The sequence below is a fragment of the Trichomycterus rosablanca genome, chromosome 26 (assembly GCF_030014385.1).
Source record: "Trichomycterus rosablanca isolate fTriRos1 chromosome 26, fTriRos1.hap1, whole genome shotgun sequence".
NCBI lineage: Eukaryota > Metazoa > Chordata > Actinopteri > Siluriformes > Trichomycteridae > Trichomycterus > Trichomycterus rosablanca.
The window spans coordinates 12,601,134-12,624,613 of record NC_086013.1 but is presented as its reverse complement, the minus strand read 5'-3'; the positions used below and the strand labels follow the sequence as shown (position 1 = coordinate 12,624,613).

Genomic DNA, 23,480 nt, shown 5'->3' with positions numbered 1-23,480 from the left:
CAGCTTAAGTGCTTAGTAAAAAGGTGGGTTTTTAATCGTTTTTTAAAGACAGCAAGAGACTCAGATGTTCGGACAGACAGAGGAAGTTCATTCAGCCACTTGGGTGCTAGAACAGAGAAGAGCCTTGATGCTTGTCTTCCTTTAGTCCTGGGTGGAGGCTCAAGTCGAGCGAGACTAGTGGCTCAGAGGTTGCGTGGTACAGAGTTTGTAGACTGACCTTGTTTGTTTATTGTTTGAACTGATTTCTTTAATTAATGGTTAAACGTCACACATTAAAATCCAGCATCATCACAAACTGGGTAAAAAATTTCCCAGGTAAAAAATTTAACTGAAGATGATGTTTGATGGAATTGACTGAAATTACTCCTTTTGTATGTTATGATTAATCTTAGGCTCTGAAGATTTAGTTGTTGTGTTTTGATCGATGTTGTTTTGATTTGTGTAAATCTGAATTTTTTTTAGGTCAGTGTGAGACAACTGGGGACACCATCACCTCTCCTAACTCTGAAATCCTGGACATAAGCAAAGACGGGGACAACAGGACGGCTAAGGCGCCAGTGCAGGGCCACGTGTTTGCCGAGTGCTCCAGGGAGAGGATTCTGGGACTGCTGGCAGCCATGTTACCTCCAGCTAAACCGGTAAAAATAAAGCCCTTCAGTGTTGGGTTGCATATGGGTGAAGCAAGAACAGTACTGACACTTGATTGGTCAAACAGAGTCAACATTGGAGTGAGTCAACAGTAACTGCCCAAATTTTGGGTGTAACTAGCGATCGGTGATACTTTGTAGTGATCCGAGACTTTTTGTCTTTGCAGGGCTCTACAATATCCATGTCCAACCTGAACCCCATCCTGCCTCTGCTCTTCCGCGTGGTCATCTCGAACGCCGGCTGCCTGAACGAGGCCTACCACCTGACTCTCGGGCTTCTGGGGCAACTCCTGCTGCGCATCTCACCCGCCGAGGCCGACGCTGCCGTCACCGAGGCTCTGGCTGATAAGTATGAGCTGCTGACACTGGCTGATGCAGCTGCTAATGAAACACAAGGCTGGAAAACCACACAGCTTCTCTTCAGTCTGGGTGCCGTGTGTCTGGATAGGTGAGCGATTGATGTCCTCTAAGAGATGCATGTTAAATAACACGATAAGGGTCAATTCACCCTGACTTTACTGGACTTTGCTTGTATAAACCTCAGTTCCGGTAAAGTTGGGCCACTTGCTGTGATGCTTACATTTGCCTTGGCCTGTAATTAAAATGAGAGCAGGACAAACATAAAATGTTTTTTCTAGGAGGGGTTTACAATACTTGCTCGTTCTAAAATTGATACACGAATCATGATTCATGAATCAAAAAGTTTGGATACAAGCTAAAAGCTGCTCCTTTCTTTACTGACCTAAATTACTGAATCTCCATCTCTGGTTGGCTAATGCATGGCTGTCACGGCGTGTTCCATCAAAAGCCATCAAAAGTTCAACCCTAAGGAATGTTTTTTTTTAGTCATTTCCAATTCCCTATTACAATTCTTAATTTAAAATGTTTATTAACAGATATGTCTTACTGAAATACGTAAGTGGTAGCGGTGTGTTTATGACTTAGTTTGAACCTTAGCTGTGCTATCGACCGGCCTGGCAGCTACACAGACTGTGTGTCTGTATGGGCGGGACAGTGGTTCAGCAGGGATTCTTCATTGCCGCTGTGGTCACTGGCTCATCTGGCTGGTTCACACACAGTTCTGCCATCTTTGGCTGGTGAAAAGTAGCGGTTGGTGGCTGTGCATGTGTTGGAGAGGACGTGTGACAGTGTGCAGCCCTTCCGTATTGGGCATAAAGGGCTACAGCAGCAGGAGAAATATTTCAGGGGGGTGTTCGATAAATAATTGAAAAAATGCTACCAAATTGTTTTTGGGTTAAGTAATTGATCACAAGTGTGTTTAATTTTTTGACACTTCCTCCCTAAAAAGCTTTTTCCCAAACATCTTTATCTGTATCTTCACAGTCGCATTGGTCTAGACTGGGCGCGCTCAGTGGCTGACATCTTGGGGAACCTGAATTCGTGTCCTCAGTGGTCTAAGGTCATTGCAGGCTTCACTGACCACTGTGTTCAGCAGCTACCACGACAAGTCAAACGTACCAACGTCTTCGCTCTGCTAGTCCTTGTGGTCTTCCCTGAGGTATGAACACACGTTATAATCATCTCGTTATAATCATATCGCTGTCTTTAAATACCTCAACATTAGACCTTCTAGCTACACTGTATGATCAAAAGTATCTGGACACTCTTTTTTCATTATTTAAGAATTTCTGCGCCCCTGAACAGAGCCCTGACCTCTGAAGTCCTTCAATATCATTCACTCCTCTGGGAAGCCTTTCTACAAGACCTTGACTCTATTGACTTCATGGGCACAAATTCCCACAGACTCACTCCAGTGAGGTCAGGGACTGATACTGGCTCAATCCCAAAAGTGTTGAGTTGGCTTGATGCCAGGGTTCTTTAGGCAACTGGAGCTCCTTTGCGGCGGCACGGTGGGTAGCACTGCTGCCTCACAGCAAGAAGGTCCTGGGTTTGATCCACAGGCGGGGCGGTCCGGGTCCTGTCTGTGCAGAGTTTGCATGTTCTCCCCGTATCTGCGTGGGTTTCCTTCAGGAGCTCCGGTTTCCTCCCACAGTCCAAAAACATGCAGTCAGGTTAATTGGAGACACTGAATTGCCCAATAGGTGAATGGGTGTGTGTGTGTGTGTGTGTATGTGTATGTGTGTCTGCCCTGCGATGGACTGGCGCCCCGTTCAGGGTGTTACTGTGCTCCTTGCACCCTAATTGGATAAGTGGTTAAGACAGTGAGTGAGTAAGTGAGTGAGCTCCTTTGCAAAGCTGTACAGTGTGCAGTTGGCTAATTAGACTCGGTCGTGTCTCAAATCTCACCTCTAAATCATGTTTATTACTGAGCCGATTCCTGACACTAAACGGACGCTGTTGTTTGGGTGCCGCTTTAGGTGCTGTGTATGGGCACTCAGTCTGTGTTTATGGACAACGCTAATGAGAAGCACAACGTCATTCTGCTGAAACACTTCACCGAGAAGAACCGGGCTGCTGTCGTCGACGTGAAGACGCGCAAAAGAAGGACAGGTAAGAACTTAAAAATGAACCTTTTCTGAACTGTTCTTGCAAAGTTCAAAACATACAGTCCTCTAGAAGGTCGTTGTACGCTTTCGAATTTACTGGAACTTAAGGGGATCGGGTCAAACCATACAGAACGACCCCCGAAAGACTGTTGGCGCTGTCTGTTAGGTTTGTTTTTATATTTAGAACTCCAGAAAACATTTCTATTGCTCCAGAATCCAAAGGTTGTCTGCTTTATACCACTCCTACTGACACTTGACATTGTCTGGTGATCCTAGCCTTGTGTGTGATTTCTCAGCCATTATGACCCCTCTGAAGCTTTCAGAGGTGGTTTGTAACTCAGTAGTGTGTGCAGTATGAGAGGACAGACCATTTTAAGCTGTGTAGCACTTCATGGTCTTGTTCAGTAAAGGCTGAGCTAATTCTCGTGATTTAAACTCACTTACACTTGACCAAAATGTGGCCAAATGACGTCCAACTGGACGTCCCTGAGCTCTTTAGTATGACCAATTTTACTGGCATTTTTCCGCTATGGGGATTTCAAAACTGTATGTTTTATTTTATCCACCTGTTACCATTCGTTGGGGCTCAAACCCACTAAGGTGTAGCCGAATGTACAGGTTAGAAGGGTGTAGTAGAGTACTAGACTAGACCTTTGGTGTAGTAGATTTACATTTACATTTTCAGCATTTAGCAGACGCTTTTTATCCAAAGCGACTTACACAATGAGCAATTGAGGGTTAAGGGCCTTGCTCCGGGACCCAACAGTGGCAACTTGGTGGTGGCGGGGCTTGAACCGGCAACCTTCTTTTTACTAGTCCAGTACCTTAACCACTGAGCTATCACTGGTTTGACACTGGCTAGTAGAGTCACTGACATGTTCGGTTCCTTTACAGTAAAAGACTACCAGCTGGTGCAAGCTGACGAAAGCTCTGGTCCATCAAGCCACTACCTGAAGAACTTCATCTCCATAGCCAGCCAGCTGCTTCAAAGCGGGGTGGACAGCAGCGCCCCAGATGCCGTAGAAGCCGCGTGGGTGCTCTCACTTGCCCTCAAGGGACTGTACAGCATCCTGAAGGTGAATAATTTGCACACACATACCAGGTGACTGAGAAAAATGATGCTTGTGGAGTAATATGTATGTATACATTTCTGTGTGTAGAAGCATGGCAGTGAACAGGCCCACCAGGCGGTACACGGCGCTGGTCTCATGCAGCTGCTGGTACGTAAATGCAGTAAAGGAACGGGTTTCAGTAAGACGTGGCTGCTGCGGGATCTGGAGATCCTCTCAGTCATGCTGTACTCATCCAAGCGTGAGATCCACAGCATGGCCGAGGAGAGTGACAGCGGCGAGAGAGAGGAGGACAGTGGGCGAGAGAAAGAGCACGATTCGGATCGTTCCAGCTGCTCTGCCGAAGACATGGACCCCCTCGAGGGTCTGGATGAGGAGACCAAGGCCTGCTTCCAGGTTAGAAAGCCATTCGTAATTCGTAGTTGTAATTCTAAATTGAATTGAGTGGCACAGCTGTCTAATACGCTAGCTGACCACTGTGTAGTGTTCCATCTTAAAAAAGTCAGTGGTTGTTCCCTTAAACTGCTTGTTTGCTTTCAGCTTACCCACGATGCCCTAAACGCGCCCCTGCACATCTTGCGTGCTCTGTACGAGCTCCAAATGAAGAGGACCGACTCCTTCTTCCAGGAGGTACAGAAACGGTAAGAAGCTCTCCTTTTTTATTTGTGAATCCTTTGTGAATCATAACCAGTTTACCCGTGAATAAACGATAAACGGTTCTACCTGAATTTACCAGGTTTGACGGCGACGTAATAAAGACGGATGAAACGATCCGGACGTTGGCACAGAAGTGGCAGCCTGGTAAAAGACCACACTCGGAGGAGCGGCAGGCTAAAGCAGTGGACACGGACATGATCATTGTCCCTTGTGTGGTACGTACCTTTAAAACAACCCTATTTCCCCTTTTTCCCCTTTATCTGCCAATCTAGTCATATCCTGTTCCCAATTGTGAACGTGCTGCTTAGGGCTGTTGCGGTCTCAATATCGCGGTATGCGGTAATATCGCCATTTTATTTATTTTTTCTTAATTTATCTGGATTTTAGAGCTATATAAACAAGCTTTATTGTTAGGCTATGATTCGGTATATTATTGCTTTATAATGACAAAGATGAGACAGCTTTAAGACCAATGAAATGCGTGTTTATTGTTAAATACAGAACAGAGCAGGGATGCGCGTCTTTTCTCTATTAAAAAAGGTTTAAATTAAGCTTCTAGCCTAGGATAGATATACACTGTGAAACGAAAAAAAAGTGTTTAGGCTAAATATTTTAAATGCACATCTAATCAAAATATGGTAAAAAAAAAATAGAATAAAGAATAAAGTCTGTAAGAGTTTAAACCTGCGTTATCATGCGCGCTAGAAGAACCAACACGTTCATCTGATGTGATTTAGAGAGGATCTGAGTGGGGTAGCGATGTTCCCCTCGGTACTAAAACTCTCTCTGATGGGGCTCGTTACACTAATACATGTGTACTGTACCTGCATGCGACTTTACAATGCGACAAACTATCTATTTAGTAGGTATAATTAACATAACAATGTATACTACATTTCAAGTTATTATTCGTTTCAATACATTTTTATTCAACGAAAAAATACATTTAAATCATTCCAGCAAGCCAGCAAGAGAATATTTGCAGGCTGCAATGCCATATTAACCGTCATTAAGTGTTTTAGTACGCCAAACCTGTTTGAATATAGTCTAAATTACAAGTATTTATTGAGTGTGAACTCAATTTAATCATTAATAAACTTGCCTATAATTCCTGTTGCGATTGTTTACATTTTAAAACACAAAGCCTGACACTCAGCAGCAACGCATGCTAACAGGTTGCGGGAAAATGTCGCTCTTAGCTCATTTTCATTATGAATTTATTTAACATTTATTACGCCCAAATGTAAGCGTATAAAACAAGATGGACCCTGCAACAATAAAAAAAAAAAAAAGAGAAGAAAGAAAGAAAAAACGTGAACACCGCGGTGTTGCGGTTGCTTGGCATGCCCTGCGGTTGGCTGGTCTATACCGTGATATTTCAAAATTGCGATTAGCGCGACAGCCCTAGTGCTGCTACCTGCACAACCGTGATCTGATCCAGGAGAGTCAGATAACCACACACCCACCCCTGGGATTAATAAAGTATCTACCTCTCTGTATGTCTATCTATCTATCTATCTATCTATCTATCTATCTATCTATCTATCTATCTATCTATCTATCTATCTGTCTGTCTGTCTGTACAACCGTCTGTCTATCCATCTATCTATTTATCCATCTGTCTGTCTATCTATCTGTCTGTCTGCCTATCTGTCTGTTTATCCATTCATCCATACATCCATCTATCTATCTGTCTATCTGATTTTTGTTTTACCCGTTCTCCTCAGTCGAAGCCTAGCCTTTGTGAGAAAGCCACCGAGGAGACAAACTCAGTAACTCAGAAGCTGATCACTGTGACAGAGAGCGAGCTTCAGCTCAGTTATGCCAAGCAGCGGCGCTCCAAGAGCTCTGCCCTTCTGCACAAGGAGCTGGACGCTCGCAGCAACAAGGCCGTGCGACACTATCTGTACCGGGTAAATGAGGCCATTGGGATCCTGTATGCCCGGCACGTTTTGGCATCCTTGCTGGCTCACTGGCCTGATGGAGATCCCATCAGGGAGAAAGATCTGGAACTGACTGGAGCCTCGCACATGGCCTACATTCTGGACATGCTCATGCAGCTGGAGGAGAAGCCCATGTGGGAGAGGGTGAGTGTGCGCTGTGCTGTTTGACCTCTTCGATTAAATCGTCCCCTTATGGGACGTGCTTTCTGAAAAATAATTAAAAAAATAAAAATAAACCTCTGGCCACCTTTTTTTGCCACAGATACTACAGAAAGTTATAACAGGCTGTGGTCAGAGCATACTGGACAGTCTGTCCTTGACAGCTTGTCAGTTCATGGAGGAACTCGGCATGGCCGTGCAGGTCCGTGAGTCTAAACACCCCTACGACAACAACACCAGCTTTGAGGTAAAAATTTTTTTTGTTCTTTTGTTTTTCTCTTTAATCTATACATGAAGTATGACAAGATGATCGACAGCTTCAAACCTTAATTCCAAAACGTCTCTGTTTCAGGACAAGGTGCACATCCCCGGTGCCTTTTATCTCTCTGTGAAGTTCGACTCGCTCTGCCACACCGAGGAGGGCTGCGATGAGCTCCAGCTAGCCAGCAGCGCCGACTTCCTGCAGGACCTGCACACCTTTAGCGGCCCCTTCCACAAATGGGCTGACGTGGAGATTCCAGGTGAGCGGCTCGTGTCCTGGCATTTCATAAAACATGCTATAGATATTGTAACACAGTTAGGGCCCTACTAAATCCACAGGAAAATGTGCTTAATTTTAACTGACCAAATTTTTTACAAAAAAGTGTCGCATTTCACTTCATTAAATTACACTCATAAATTGAATGATAGAATAAATGGAAGCTACAATACACAGCACAGCTACCTTAATACTTGCATGTAAACCTAGAACATCCAGCGACGGTACAAGGCTCTGTCCCAAATATGAAAATTCTCGTCCGTGTTTTGACACGCCCACCTTTGGATACACAGAATTGGTTGGGAGTTTCTCAAAACTCAGTTACCCGTGTAGTGTTTTAAGCTGCTTTAGAGCGTATTCACATGAGAAACGGCAAAACCAATTTTGCGCTGGCTGTCCTGTTGTTTCCTGTGGAGTGTGGCACTATTTTGCAGCATTGCTCTCGCAGTTTTTGTGTTTACCTGATTGAACATTGATCCAGTTTGCCGCTGACCTTTTCAAAGCGCCTCCAATAAAGATAGAGATAAAGATATCCTTTATTTGTCATATATACATATACAGATGTACAGTACAATGAAATTCTTTCTTCGCATATCCCAGCTGGTGTTGGAAGCTGGGGTCAGAGCGCAGGGTCAGCCAACTTACGGCGCCCCTGGAGCAGACAGGGTTAAGGGCCTTGCTCAAGGACCCAACAGTGGCTACATAGCAGAGCCAGGATTTGAACCGCCAATCTTCCGGTTGATAGCCCAAAGCCCTACCCACTAGGCTACCACAGGCCCCAACGAACTGTTTTATTTTACATAGTAAAAGTGACTCGGGCAGTACGAACAACGCTTAATGTGACTTATTGTACTAAAACAACAAGCAAGGAATTTCATTAGTGGAGAGAACTTATAGGCAGTAATAATTAAGAGAAGTTTATTGCTCCTTTGTCATTCATGTAATACATTAAACCACGTTTTTAACAATAAGCATTTTAGACTCTGTCTGAAAAGCTGATTCTTACAATTTCTCAGCACCCCGAGTTGTAATACAAGTTTAAAAATGAAACAGGAGGAAAATCCAGATAAAGACTGATACATGTGGACGCTTTTAGAGTCTCATAGTGCAATTAACCAGTAAACATGAGGCACTTGAACGCTACGGCGAATGAAAAATATTAAATCGCTAAACACAAACTTTAAATCTTAAATTTTACAGCAAATTGCATATTACGCAATTTTTACGGCTGTGAATTAAATAGGGTCTTAAGCAAAGTGTATGATGTCATAAATGATCCGTGATGTTTTTGTCAATCAAACATTTTGATTTAGTGGATGCTGAAATGTGTGGCGCTCATTGTTCTCTTTTCGTCCTCTAGGAGACACTCTTCACTACCGGTTCATATCTGACATGAGTAACACAGAGTGGGGCTACAAGTTCACTGTAACCGGAGGTCACCGGGGACGCTTCCAGACTGGTCAGTGTCTCTTTTGTAGTATAGACCAGCTGTCTTTTACTGTCCAGCTTCAGCCAATTTTCATCAGACCTGCCCGACCCAGTTCTACCTTCCCCCTGGTGTTCATCCCTGGAGCGTGTGATTGATTACTGTGGCCGTTTTTGGGACAGCAGCGGGTGCACTCGTCTCGCCGGCGCCCCTGCCTCTTTCAATGACATCTTTCAATTGCCCCCCTCTGGCTAAAATCATGATTCTGTCCAGAAACGTTAGAAAGGATTTTCCACTTAGTGTTGGAAACGTTTTGTTTATGATGAACCCTAATGTCGTTTATCTTAGGCAGGGGTGAAATGAAGGTAAACTTGGCAACGCAGGCTTCCCCTGGCCTCTCAGGTAAACAGTGGAAAATGAACTGAACAGCTATTCTGCATCAGAGTTCATGATTCTGTGATGCTCCACTGTATTGGCAGAACAAGCTCTTTTTTTCACCTCATTGTAACAGTTTTTTTTTCATACTGGGTAGCAATTTACGGTTTGACTCAGATTGACTTTTCGTCACTACAAAAGCTCCACGTACAGGCTTTGAGAGTCTATTTCTGATTGCAAGCCCTCAGATGACCATATAAGGCAAAATACCAGAAAAAAGATCCCTGGCCAGAAATCAAAGATCCGTATCTTTGCTTTTCCCCCACTGCCCATTTTTTCTTGCACCCAATTTGTGTATGCTTACATTTAAAAATAGACAGAAATTGTACTACCAATAAAATGCTCTGGAAATATTTCAATATGTTCTCATAATTTCCTGTTGAAATACATTTGTCTGGAGCTCAAGTCTACATTGTGTATATACAATGATCAGCCATAACATTAAAACCACCTCCTTGTTTCTACACTCACTGTCCATTTTATAAGCTCCACTTACCATATAGAAGCACTTTGTAGTTCTACAATTACTGACTGTAGTCCATCTGTATCTCTACATACTGTTTTAACCTCCTTTCACCCTGTTCTTCAATGGTCAGGACCCCCACAGGACCACCACAGAGCAGGTATTATTTAGGTGGTGGATCATTCTCAGCACTGCAGTGACAATGACATGGTGGTGGTGTGTTAGTGTGTGTTGTGCTAGTATGAGTGGATCAGACACAGCAGTGCTGCTAGAGTTTTTAAATACGGTGTCCACTCAATGTCCACTCTATTAGACACTCCTACCTAGTTGGTGCACCTTGTAGACATAAAGTCAGAGACGATCGCTCATCTATTGCATCTGTTTGATGTGGTCATCTTCTAGACCTTCATCAGTGGTCACAGGACGCTGCCCACGGGATGCTGTTGGCTGGATATTTTTGGATGGTGGACTATTATCAGTCCAGCAGTGAAAGTGAGGTGTTTAAAAACCATCAGCGCTGCTGTGTCTGATCCACTCATACCAGCACAACACACACTAACACACCACCACCATGTCAGTGTCACTGCAGTGCTGAGAATGATCCACCACCCAAATAATACCTGCTCTGTGGTGGTCCTGGAAGAGACCTGACCATGCTGACCAGCGTTTACTTTCTGAATTTGTCTGGGCTCTGAAACTAATCTCTACAAATTCTCTCATTTTAACTGCAGGTTTTGAGATCCTGAAGCAGATGTTATCTGACGACCAGGCTTTTGCTCATCTACCATTAGCCGACATCTGGGAATGGCAGGTGGGCGTGGCCTGTCGTCAGACAGGAGGTCAACGTCTGAAGGCTATTCACCTGCTGCTCCGAATCCTCCAGTGTCCTTCTCAGTGGTATGTCCTAGTTATATTTAGGCCAGGACAAGCAGATGTAGTTTTTTAGATGTTTTATTTGTGCTTATTTGGCGAGAGAGATAAACTGCTGACTATCCAGAACCCCACAAAGGTTTCTACAGGAACTCAAGGCCCAGTCTGATAAAATTCCAGAAGAACTGAGGGGACTTTAGGACTCCACTGTACCACAACAAGAGCCCATATCTCTGAATCGACAAAATTTCTAGAAGTGGTGAATCTACCCATGAGTGACCACCCTGCTAAACCACTGGGCAACTTTCAGAAACGATTGTAAAGACTGTTTCCTGTTCCAGCATGACCATAAATACATGGTTGGGTGGGTTTGGTCTAGAGAAGCTTAATTAAATTGCCCTGACCTCAACCCAATTAAACACTTCTAATTAATTCCAATTAATTTTTGACTAACCGATTGCTAACTGAATTGCCGTAGGTTTGCTAGGACATCTCATGGTGCAAATTATACATGCCAGTAAACGTGAAGAACTTGAACGCTTTGAGAATGAAAAACATTAAATTGTTAAATACAAACAGGAAATGGCTCATTTTACGGTCTGTGACATCCTTTTCACAGCTGTGAATTAGGTAGAGCCTTAATTAATAGCGTATAGTTGTAGTGTTACAGTAGTCACTTATATCACGTTCTGTCTGCAGTATTAAAAGAGCAGAGCTTTGCGATGGATCGTATTACTGCGTAAACACAGCTCACACAGGGGAAGAGAATTTCACTACCGCTTTCCAATAAATTTGCATCGATGAGTTCAGGCTTTTCATCTCTGGTGTAAAAATGAAGCTTCTCTGATTTCCAAACCCGCTGATACCAGGGCACGTCGGCCACGTACAACAAAAACTCATACGTTAAGCCCAATTCATATACAAGTACATAAAGTGAGGGGAAAGAACTCGATCAGTTTGGTGTATTATGTAAAATACCTACAGTAAATATATTTACTCTAAAAATACCAATGTGTATCTCATACCTGCCTGCTAAGGAGAGACCAGGCCCCCACTTGCCCCCTCTGTGGAGCAAGAACCTCTACAATACAAACAGCTACATCTTCACCTCAGCCCCCCCCCCCAACCCTAAGCCTCACTCCCCCACCCATAAAGTGTCTTAGTAAATTCCTACAAAGAAACAAATCAACGCCCGCTTTTACCTTTTCAAGAACCTATTATTCAGCCATGATAATAGCCATAACAGCTGACATGACGTTAAGAATCAAACAAACAAACAGAAATGTGTATTGATAAAGATAGTTTATTTAATTTCATTTTCATAAACCGCTTTATTGTGGTTGGTGTGTTGGGGGCCCAGTTCCACCATGAAACACAGGGTGCAGGGTAGCAATACCCAGGACAGGTCGCCAATCCATTGCAAGGCTTTAGTCCAAACCCAGCCCAAACCATCCAAAACAATCTCAGATTGAACACTTGGTAATGTCAAATGGTCAAGAATGTGTTTCCCCTGCACTAGAGTCCAAAACTGGTGCTTTACACCACAACAGCTTAAGCTTGGTATTGCACATGCTGATCATAGGCCAACTATAAAGCTCCTGCCAAAAATGTTTGGGCCTTTAATGTTACACACTTTAGATATTAACAATCTGAGCTGTTGTTGCTCCCAGACATGTCCAGTTCATAAGGAAGGCCTGTAAAATTGACCAGAGCAGCTCCAGCACAGAAAATAAACTGACTTGCTGGTAAGGTGGCATCAAGTTGCTTGATTTCATGCCATGTGGTTACACCACTTTAAACATGTGGTCTCGTATTAAGAGTACAGATATAAGGTGAGACCGAGTTCCATTCCCTTGAGGAACCGTTCCATTAGAGCATTGCATCCTGACTGCCATGTATTTCTAGCCAGTGCTTGCCAGTCTGCTTTGTACTCTAAGATAATGATGCCATACCATCATCAGCTGGCATATTGTGTCCCACCCAAGACTGCCACATGACTCAAACAGTCTCATCTATAATCATTCAAAAAGACCTGCTATTGTCTTGTTTGGGACTATGCATTTACAAAGCTTTTGCATAAAGCGCCGGCTGCATTCTTCCTGCCTCGATTGTCGCCATGACGACAGGTTCACATGCCAGGGCGACGATTTGCATGTTTTCCATGGTGTCTGGACTCCACGACACGATCGGGCCCGGCAGCCTGTGTGGGTGTGTGTGTGTATGTGTATTAATCTAAAATAAGGACATTATGGTCTGTGGTGTTAAATGGTCAAGGCTGGAGGACCAGGTCATGCAAATGCCCCGCTATACCAGCCTGTGGCTGTAAATTGCACAGTGGTAACCTGCAGCGCCGAATGATGTGGCATAAATAAGACATTAAAAAAAGAATCACGTTTTTTTTACAGTGTGTGAGATGAGGGTATGCTCACCGTGTGTGTGTGTGTGTGAGCACGTAGCCACTGATGCAGCGCTGCATTCATATCATCATCACATGAAAATCTTCTTCCCCTTAAAGCTTCTTTGAGCGTTTTAAAAGGTAAAAATCAGATGGCGTTAAATCCGGACTATAAGTGTCTCTCAGACCGTTTCCAACCAAAATATAAGAGTGTGGAAACTTTTTGAAGATCCCTTGTATTTCTATCCAGTGGTTGCCAGTCTGCTTTGTACTGTAAGATTATGATGCCATACCATCAGCAGCTGGTATGTGTGCATGTGTGCCACCTAAGACTGCTACTTGACTCAAACATTACCTGTGTGTGTGTGTTTTGCAGGAGCTGTGATCTGACCCTGCTGAGGCCGCTGTGGCAGCTCTTCACCACCATGCAGGGTGGCGTAAGTCAGGATCCCACCAGCATCACCGTCCTCCTGCCTCTTCATCGTGCCCTTACTGAACTCTTTTTCATCGCTGAGTCCAAAGCCATGGTAAGAGCCCCCTTCACCACCACCCCCATCCCCAACACACTTAGATCATCCTTCCCGGCAGCATAGTTCATGGGATTCACATTGAGCTTAGCATTGCCCTCTGTGTGCAATACTGGTAGGTGATAAGAAGCGGCAGCAGATTTGACACGTGTTTGACAGGGCGCGTGGTGGTCCGGCTCTGTTTGATCAAATCGGGGATTATGCAAGCAGCAGATTTACTCAATTAGGAATCGGATACGAGGGGAAAATCCAGAAAAAATTGCATCCTTGTTAACTATCAGTCTAAAATGTAGATACTTCAAGGTTAGCCGTGTCTGCGTGGGTTTACTTCGGGTGCTCCGGTTTCCTCCCACAGTCCAAAGACATGCAAGTGAGGTGAATTGGAGATACTAAATTGTCCATGACTGTGTACGATATAACCTTGTGAACTGATGAACCTTGTGTAATGAATAACTACCGTTCCTGTCATGAATGTAACCAAAGTGTAAAACATGACATTAAAATCCTAATAACTAAACAAACAAATCAAAGTTAGCCCCCCCTGCCCCCTAAATAGCTGCACTGTAACAAACTAATGTTGACAGCCCCTTAATAACTGAGCACAGCTGCCTAACATTTCATTCTATTATCTACACACTCATATTTAGCCAATGTGGGACAGTTTCGGGAACACAAATGCAGCACATGAAGGCTACCTTTCTAGAAAACGTCCCTCTGATTTAAACACAGGGACAGTCTTATGAAATGCTTCTCAGTTCAACTGTCCACCTGCTATAGGGGTCCAAATAGAAAGAGACAGGCAGTGCATGCATACAAATTCCATTAGAGGGCAGTAGCACATTTTGACAGCATGTGGAGTCGAACTGCTGCTACACACACACACACACACACACACACACACTCCTAACACACACACACACACACACACACTCCTAACACACACTAACCCTGCTTGCTTGTGCAGTAGTGCCAAATACTAGGACCTTCAGAAATAAATGTATGTTTTAAAGATTTAACTTTCCACTTCAATAATTTATGATTTCTAAAGAGAAACATGGTATAAAAAAAAAAAGAAGTGTACCGAAAGTGGAGGAGAGCAGAGATCGGGGTGTGGCTCTTCAAATGCAAAATTTATCTCATGCACAAATCCACAAAAGTATGGATGAATAAGAAGGGATTGGTGGACTGCACACACGTCGAAGGGAGTGCATGTCAGGCGAATATACACCCTCCTTGGATGCCATCAGGGTATCCAGCAGCTGATTGGCTACACTAAATTCTGAGGAAAAGAAGGTGGAAAATGCATAAAAAAGGCATTCAGACCCCACTGTGAGTGTGTTTGAGGTGGCAACCTCTTTCAGAACAGATCTTCTACTGTCATACAACTTGCAGGTCTGTAAGAATTACCTATACCTATAGTAATGTGCATGTGTCTGACCAGTATATAATACGTAAATAGGAACAATTTTAAGATGCCTAATGTTTTCATTTTTTAATATTATGTAATTTATTTATACACAAAATAAACAGGTACAACAGAGTTGGTTAAACAGACCTGGAATATGAATGGTCCCTCCTCAATCATAGAACTCATTATTTACTGGGACAGCGGTTACCTAGTAGAAGAGCTTTGGGCTATCAAATGGGCTCAAATTCTGGCTCTGCATTGCTGCCACTGTCGGGCCCTTAATCAAGGTTCTTAACCCTCTTGTCTCCAGGTGCCCTGTGCAATGGCTGACCCTGTGCTCTGACCCCAACTTCCAAACAAGCTGGAATATGTGGGGAGAAAAAAAAGAATACGTGTATATGTATATATGACAAATAAAGATCGCTCATCTGCCCCCGATTATTATTATTATATAATGTATAAAAAATGTATAGAAAAATCAAATAAAAGACGTTATGGCAGAAGTAAAGAAACTGTCTGGTAATTGTTTATAAGTAGACAGTTTGTAATAGCTTTGTAGTTAGAACAAGTAGATTTTCCAACTGATTAAATCTACTCACTGGTAATAATGAGAACGACCAGCTAGCATTAAGAAATAAAACTCCTGATCATCACTGTTTACACAGACAGACTAAAAGCAGGACTGAGACAGAAAAATGTCCTCCAGGAGACATCACCCTGATTCAAGCCAGACTTCTCTTCCCTTTTATCTTTGTTTAAAATGTTGCTTTAAGCAGAACTATCTTGGCCTTAAAGCATCTCTTAAGTTCTCTTCATTTCTTCAGAACGTGGCTGGTAGATTTGTGGCATTACATGGCTCAGGTTTTCAGTAATCTAATGACTGACATTACCTACTTACTTCACCTGTAATGGATGCTCAGAGAGGTTCCTAAAAATATAATGAATGACTTTTTTTTTTATGGCAAGCTTACAATGAACTAGAGAATCCATTTGTCTCCAGAAAAGCTTAAATCATTGTCTTATACAAAACTTCAATGTTTTTTGAGGAAGGTTGGATCATTCTAGAAAGAACTCCCCTACAGCCTGTGTCTGGTGCTTTGAAAAACTATGGAAGGTGCTTGACTTCCTTGAGGTCCTTGTGTTCATTGAAACCACTCTTGAATCCTTTTATCACCCTGGAATATGGAAACATCATTAGAAAAGACTGAAGGTCCTTTAAAATGTTCACTTTGTGTTTCTAAATGGCCGTCCTGTTATAAATTCCAGCTTTGTGGAGCTCAGTGTACAGTTCTTGTTAGAACTGGGTCGTAGGTGTGCTTGATAAATTCTGTGGTTATTTTTGTGGTCCACTCATGGGACATTTCACTGCTATATTAAAGTTCCCATCTACTTTACTTGGTAACCTTGACCTGTTCCTTGATCAGTGTTGCGTTTAATGATTCTGTTTGTTCAGGTTTAACATAAGCTGCCAGGATTTTTAAGACTGGACTTCTTCATTTATTTATTGTTTTCGTTTTTTAAGTCTCATACTGCTTTGAAATTGGCTTTTAGGGTTTCCTTAAGGTGCTCTAAAGATCTTTTCTCCATGTCCCACATCATTCCTGGTCGATTGGCTACTCTGCCCCAGATGCAAGTGTGCACTACTTCTGATGGATTGGTTATTGTCCAGGCAGTGTGCCCTTTCTAAGCCCAGTGATTAAGACAATAGTCCAGCTGTGACCCTCACCAGAATACCGTGGTTAATGAAGAACTGAATTTATGACAGTATGCCATTATAGTACCAGTAATAGTATGTATGTGTGTATATTATATATGTTTTTTGTTTGTTTGTTTTTTTAGGAACAGGGCATTCTTCAGGAGTATCTGATTGCTCTGACGACTAATGAGCAACTGGTTGCCCACACAGCTCAGGTAAGGGTACATTCTTCCTTTCTAGTCTGTATCAAAAACGAATTAATCATTATTATGCTATTATCCTATGAAATGCATGCAGCTAAATGAGCAATATCTATTCTCATAGATAGATAGATAGATAGATAGATAGATAGATAGACAGACAGTCAGACAGATGATAGATATAGAGATTGATTGACTGATTGATTGATTGACTGACAGACAGGCAGACAAATACTTTATTTATCCCAAAGGAAATCATCAAAAAGGCCAAGTTCACTGGTAAAGACCAGTCAGTGATGGATTTGCTAAAGGAACACTGAGGGACAATAGAACATTATGCATGTGTAATGCAACTAAACGAATCTACATTACAAACACCATATTCACTATGTGTCTAAAATAAAAGTGTCATTTGTTCCCAGTTCATTCTTAAATTGGGAACATAATAATAATAATAATTTATTTACGTGACTCTCAAGATACTGAATGACACACACAGTGCACAGTAATTAATCAACATTATAAACAACAAACCACTAGCAAACTGAGCAAAGTGAAAAAAATAAAATACTATTATTATATATAGTGGAACTATATGTTTCAAAAACAATTTGAAAGAGGTGTGTCTTTAACTGCTTTTTAAAAAAGAAGCGTGACGAGCACGCCCGAAGGTGCAGTGGAGAAATCAAACCAAGAGAAGAGTGGCGTAAGTGGCATTGCATAAACAAGAAATTCAGTTTGACGGGTTGATACTACAAATCTAAAAACAACAGACTGGGACAGAAAGATGGTGTATATAAAAAACACATTTCTGAATGTATTAATTAAACAGGGTGTCCACATACTTTCGGCCATATAGTGTATTTCACAAAGAGATTACAGAAAGATAAAATAAATAATATGCACTTCTTTACCCTCAAACGATGGGAACAATAGTCTGAAAGTCATAGTGATAAGGATTAAAATGTAATATCTGAGTGATTTGATAATATTAATAAAGTCATTAATTAATCTTGTTTTGTGGTATAAGAAAATATATTTTGGATTGGACTTGAATTGTGAACATCATGATTAATTGCGGTGATCTCTGATAATCACGATTAGCTTAAATCACTGCAATTAAGCGATTATGTAACAGTTGCGACAGGCCCATGTGTGGGTGCTGGTTCACTAATGCTTTTAGTAATTAGCCTGGGTGGATCTGATCAGAAGCAGTGGGCACCGGACTGTGTTGTGTGAATCGTGTAGGCAATATTAAATGTGTTCCATATCTGTTTGTTTTCCTGACCAGAACAGTCAGCTGTGCACCCACAACCCTTTTTTGTTTTCCTCTTTTAAGCAAACATTCAGAGCAAAACAGTCATTTAGTCATGCACGCGCCCCTCATCGATTATAGCGAAGGTGTTCGAGGACCGCAGGGGTGGAAGACAACCCGATGAATCGTCCAGAGTTTTTTTGGCTTAATCATTTCTCTTTCACTGACTCCCCTCACGCTCACTTCTCTTTCACTCAGTTTCTTTTATGTGCTCTTTCTCATTTTTATTGCCCAGGCTCTGAAGAACATCGCTGCCATCAGCCTGGCCATCAATTACCCAAATAAATCCACCAGGCTGCTGAGTCTTTCTCGCCAGGCAGAGCCACACGAACGGCAAGACCGCACTGCGTGTTCGCTCACACTTTTAGACGAGTCGGTGTAAAAGGATGGATTCATTTCTTTTCTTTTTTATTTGTATTGTTTGAATGTTCACAGATACTGTGCACTTGAACCACATTCTTCTCATTAGTTTGATGTGCCATGGGCACCTTCAGCCTTAATTTTTTTTTTTAATGATCTCTGGTCCCTTGTGATAAGCATGACGGTGAAAATAGGGAAAAACTTTTACCCCTTTAAATATATCTACAATTTAACTTTAATAAGTGCGTTTACATGTACATTAATATTCCAGCAGATACCTGATGGTGCAAAATAACCTAAATGCAGGGGTACAAGCCAGGCATGTGAGCACTTGAACAATCATTCTTAGTCAGATCTCTATATGGAGAAAAGTGCTGCATCCCAAATCACATACTTGCATAACAAATAGTACAATACAGTACTGTACCATTGAATAAATACATCACATATGCTGCTGTTACTATTTTGATAATACAATAAATAATTACAATCACTACAAATAATTATAAGTATGTCACTACAATTTTTCTGTTGACTTAGTGTCATACACTAAATGAGTAAGTTCATATCCAACTATACGATAGTTACAAATCATTCCTAGATCAAACACATGGAAACAAATCTTTAAAAAATTTACTTATATTACTTAAATTAAGTTAGAAATTATGAGTAAACATGGTGTTTATGTGGTTTCTAAACTCAATCTTATATAAAAGCTTCGACGCACTTGGTCAAATATTTTTTTTTAAATGACAGAAAACAATCCTTAATAGATTTTTGTACACAAATGCTTTTTATTTGCTGAATTTGTAGTGTAACATTTAATATTCTATGTTAAATTCAGCAAATAAGTCAACATTGTGCATTAAATATGACAGAAAATGCCACACACAGCCCAACTTTTTTAATAGTGGAAAATAGGTTACAATCGCAGAGCTTTTACAGAAGTAAATGAAAACTACAATTTGAACTAACAGCTAAAATACACCAGTAAACGGTTTAAAATTAAAACAGTGAATGAATAGATATCCTAGCCGGTTGTTGCAGGTTGGTTTTTACTGCACTGTAAAGCGTCTTTATTTGGTGCTATATTGTACAGCGTATCCAAGTAACCCAAGGGATTCTGGGAAATGTGGTCAGTATTACATTGTAGCACCTGTAACAAAACAAAACAGTTCATTGTAGTTAGGAAGTACTGTTTTAGTAAACATTTATTTAGTGATATTTTAGTTTGGGACAGTGAGTATTTAACTTATTTTTACTTCTAAAAATCAGGAAAACATGGAACTTGACCAGAAGAGCTTAAACCTTTGCTGTATTTGATTTATGAATGTATTTATCACAGGGTACACACGAAATAATCCAGATCATTTTAAATGATTGAAAAGACAGTAATGTAATAGTATGTGGTTTGGGACACAGCCTTCACTATAAGGACTTAATGGTAAATATTTGTAATTTAAAGGTACAAATTATAAACTCCAGACAATTGTGCTTCCAGCCAAGTTACTTCATTTAAGAAGTAGTGATGCTTCTACCTTGCTACTGAAAAAATCTATTATATACCCAGGAGTCTGGCTTTACAATGTTTGGATTACTGAAGTGTATGTTAGCCAGTCATTAAAGCAGATAGTTATTGGATGAACGTGTACATGCAAATGCACTTGGTAAATGCTTCATAAAAATCTGTCATTAAATTTGAAAGTAAAAACAATAATAAAATTCATTTTGCTTGGCTAAAAATAAACATGCCACTGATCTGGAAAAAAAAAAGAAAGAAAAAAGAATTGAGCTGATAATGAGTTTAGTAATATAATGGTAATCAAAAATTGCTTAGAAATGCTTATTTCTTCTGATTTAATCAGTTTATTAGATGTGAGATTAAGGGAATTGGTTTTATTTCTATAGACGTGACAGGATGGTGGTTGGATTACAATCGTTTTTTCCCCTTGAAACCAGTAGTTGACTATATAGGACAAAACCAGACGTGTGATAATACCATAAGAATTTATTATTTTGATTTTATTATTTAACTTTATTGTGTTATAACTAGATGTTATTAAAGCCAAAGAGACTTCTAGCCGGTTTTGAAATCTGTCAGCCGTGTCTTCTCATGTATTTTCTCACATTGCTAAATGAAGATAAAGGTTTAGGTTAAAGGGACGGACGAGACCAGTGTTCGGGTCGGATGCAAACCCTTTAGTCTTCAGTAATTTGTTTACACAAATGCAAGCGTACAGTGATACGGAATGTCCTCCACTGTCGGTGCCTGAACCTCACGTCCACGACGGCTTCCGGACAGACTCCTCGTCTATACAAGCCTCAGATATAAATAAATAATGTGCCTAAGTTTGAAAAGAAGCAATCTTATTTGTCAATTTGTCATATCATTATAAACTGATTCCTTTTAAACAAGAATTATATGGCTTTTTATTTTCTTCTATTTGCATTTCTCTCAAAGACCCATTAATGGTTTATTTGAAATTGATGAATGTACATAGTTATGTATTATAATAATTGCACATGTAGAAAAAAATCTTTCATATCAACTTTCCCCTAGATAAATCAAAATGATTTAATATATATTGTTCTTGGTTGACTGTTGCCTTTTGATTTTGTATGCCATGCCATTTCAAAATGATTGATCTGTAACTGGTTTTTAATTAAAACACTGTTATGATGCTCTAGCACTGCTTCCTGTCTTTACATTCCTGTTCTCAGGTTAACAAAGGTATGATGCCTTTAGGTTGTGAAATTTAGTCGTCAGATTATTTGATTAATTCATCCATTTGTTTGAATTATTTGCTTTATCAGCTGAGCGTCACGTAGTTCCAGAGCCTATCCTGACTCGTCCTTTTTATGCAGTTCTGCCAGTTTTACTGTTAGTGTTCAAATGCAAGCATCGCTAGCAATTTGATAAACACTTGTGACAAAATGCGTGATAGCAGCCCTATTTCAATTGGCTCAAATTTCAGATCTTACTTAGTAGGTGAAATTTCTTTATGACATTTTGGACAGTAGACATTGCCAGCTTTGAGGTTCATATGCATCCTTTAGCTTCATCTTTATTAAGAAGCCACCACTAGCAATTTGTTACACTCCATAATTACAGCCACGCTCAGTCGATCTGTTTAAGTATAAATACAGTTGTATGCAAACTATTAGAAATGTAATTCACGTTACAGTTTATATTTAACGAATGTGTAAAAAAAAAAAGGTAATTGTGGCATGTGCCGCAAGTTATTTAGTCTTTTAAGGCATAAAGCAGGCCAAGACTTGCCGCTAGGTATAAGCAGAGTGTTTGTGCTAACACTCACCAACCATGAACTTCATTAAGAAGCCGATAGCAGACCTAAATATTAAGCTAAATGATGCCTACGCACCTCGAAGCTGGCAATGTCCAGCTACTGTCCATAATGTTATAAAGAAAGGTGGCGCAGTGGGATATTCTCTCAGAGTTCAAATCACATCTCTGCTACCGGTCGGCTGGGCCCCCCTAGCAGGCACAATTGGCCTTCAGTCTGCTGTGTGGGAAAAGACTGGACTAATAAGGGGGTGGGCTATTTGATGCAATGTAAGGACCCTGCTTAGTAGCATAAGACGTATGACAAAGTGGAGGAACGTGGAGATCAGTGCTTGACTCTCCATGCGTGAGACTGGCCTCATGTGCGAATCCACAGGTATGGGGTGAGTAAGAAGAGGTCAGCATCAGTCAAATATACTCTCCTCGAACGCTACCAGGGTCCCCAGCAGCGGAGGACTAACTGCCTACACTAAAATTTGGAGAAAAGAAATAAACAAACAAAATAATTTTAAAAATGGATTCAATTCAAATCAAGCTGCTGTCACACATTTTGTTGCCAGCTTTAAAGGAATTTTACTCTACAGCTGGATTTGCTTGTTTTTTTTGTTTTTTTTTTAAATAGATGCTGCCAAGGTTGAATTTACTTCATTTAACTTTCAAAAAAACACCAAAATATGTCATTTGGTTGGAGGTGGCCAGTATTTTGCATACAACCATGTATCTGTGTACACATCCTCCCCTTAAAATGTGTCCTGTATTTAAGGATCACCGGGCTTGTTCTGTCTAATGTGTGTTTTCAGCTTAAACAAGCACATAGTTCCACCCTTTAAACCAACATCTCGTATCCAATGCAAATAATTACAGTATCTGTCAGCATTTTTACCCTCCTAGAATGTAAACTGTCTAATGTGTTTGTCTATTGTTGTGTTTGTTTCATCTAGAAATATTTACTTCTCCTCAGGAAAGACAGTTTAAGCCTGTCCTTGTGAAATTTGATGCAAATAATTAACCTGTTTGTTATAATACACGATTATATTATGATTTTTTATTAATTGATTTCTTTTTTGATATTTGACTCTAAGCATTTATCCAGTTTTTATATATTTCTCCATGCACACCACTTCAGCGACCTCTGCTAGCTGCGCAATACCCTCACTAGCTTGTATAGCCACCTGCCACACTTTTATGTCTGGGCGGATTTTTATCTAGTTCCAGCCCGTCTGGAGGACCACGCTACTGTCTCTGTATTTTTCTACTTGTGCTGGATCATTGGCCAGACAGCAGGGGTTGCTGTTGTAGAATCAGGCAGGAGATCTCACATTGTGCCTTCCCTCCATCAGGCACAGCAAATTGTGTCTGTTGAAGACCCGACCAGGCTGGTAGCACAGCTAAGATTTAAACTTGATACTCTGGTCTTGGTGGTGTTGGGCTTATTAGATTGTATTAGACTGCTGCTGTGCCACCCGAGTTTGGCGCAATTTTTCAGTAGCATCAACAAACATGTCTGCATTTTACAAACATGACAAAAAATAAAACACATATTCAGTTGTGGTAAGGTGCCCCCTGTTTGCTTCAGTTATTCTTGAAAGTGTCTTGAAC

General features: G+C 41.1%; 1 protein-coding gene across 3 annotated transcripts in view; it reads left to right on the top strand.

Annotated features, from left to right (window-relative positions):
- The window catches only part of zzef1 (zinc finger, ZZ-type with EF hand domain 1), a 53,813-nt gene extending 34,562 nt beyond the window's left edge, over window positions 1-19,251 (top strand). The window contains exons 39-54 of one of the 3 annotated variants that reach the window (XM_062989135.1): window positions 463-638; window positions 815-1,095; window positions 1,992-2,166; window positions 2,987-3,119; window positions 4,010-4,191; window positions 4,279-4,581; window positions 4,726-4,826; window positions 4,922-5,057; window positions 6,570-6,929; window positions 7,048-7,191; window positions 7,297-7,465; window positions 8,843-8,941; window positions 10,538-10,703; window positions 13,448-13,598; window positions 16,846-16,917; window positions 18,453-19,251. In XM_062989135.1, the coding sequence (XP_062845205.1) occupies window positions 463-638; window positions 815-1,095; window positions 1,992-2,166; window positions 2,987-3,119; window positions 4,010-4,191; window positions 4,279-4,581; window positions 4,726-4,826; window positions 4,922-5,057; window positions 6,570-6,929; window positions 7,048-7,191; window positions 7,297-7,465; window positions 8,843-8,941; window positions 10,538-10,703; window positions 13,448-13,598; window positions 16,846-16,917; window positions 18,453-18,599 (2,795 nt within the window). In that variant the 3' untranslated portion in view covers window positions 18,600-19,251. Of the gene's footprint in view, window positions 1-462; window positions 639-814; window positions 1,096-1,991; window positions 2,167-2,986; window positions 3,120-4,009; window positions 4,192-4,275; window positions 4,582-4,725; window positions 4,827-4,921; window positions 5,058-6,569; window positions 6,930-7,047; window positions 7,192-7,296; window positions 7,466-8,842; window positions 8,942-10,537; window positions 10,704-13,447; window positions 13,599-15,316; window positions 15,436-16,845; window positions 16,918-18,452 lie in introns of those variants that run through there. The other 2 variants (XM_062989134.1, XM_062989136.1) reach the window with 2 other exon arrangements.
- Window positions 19,252-23,480: the final 4,229 nt, after the last annotated feature.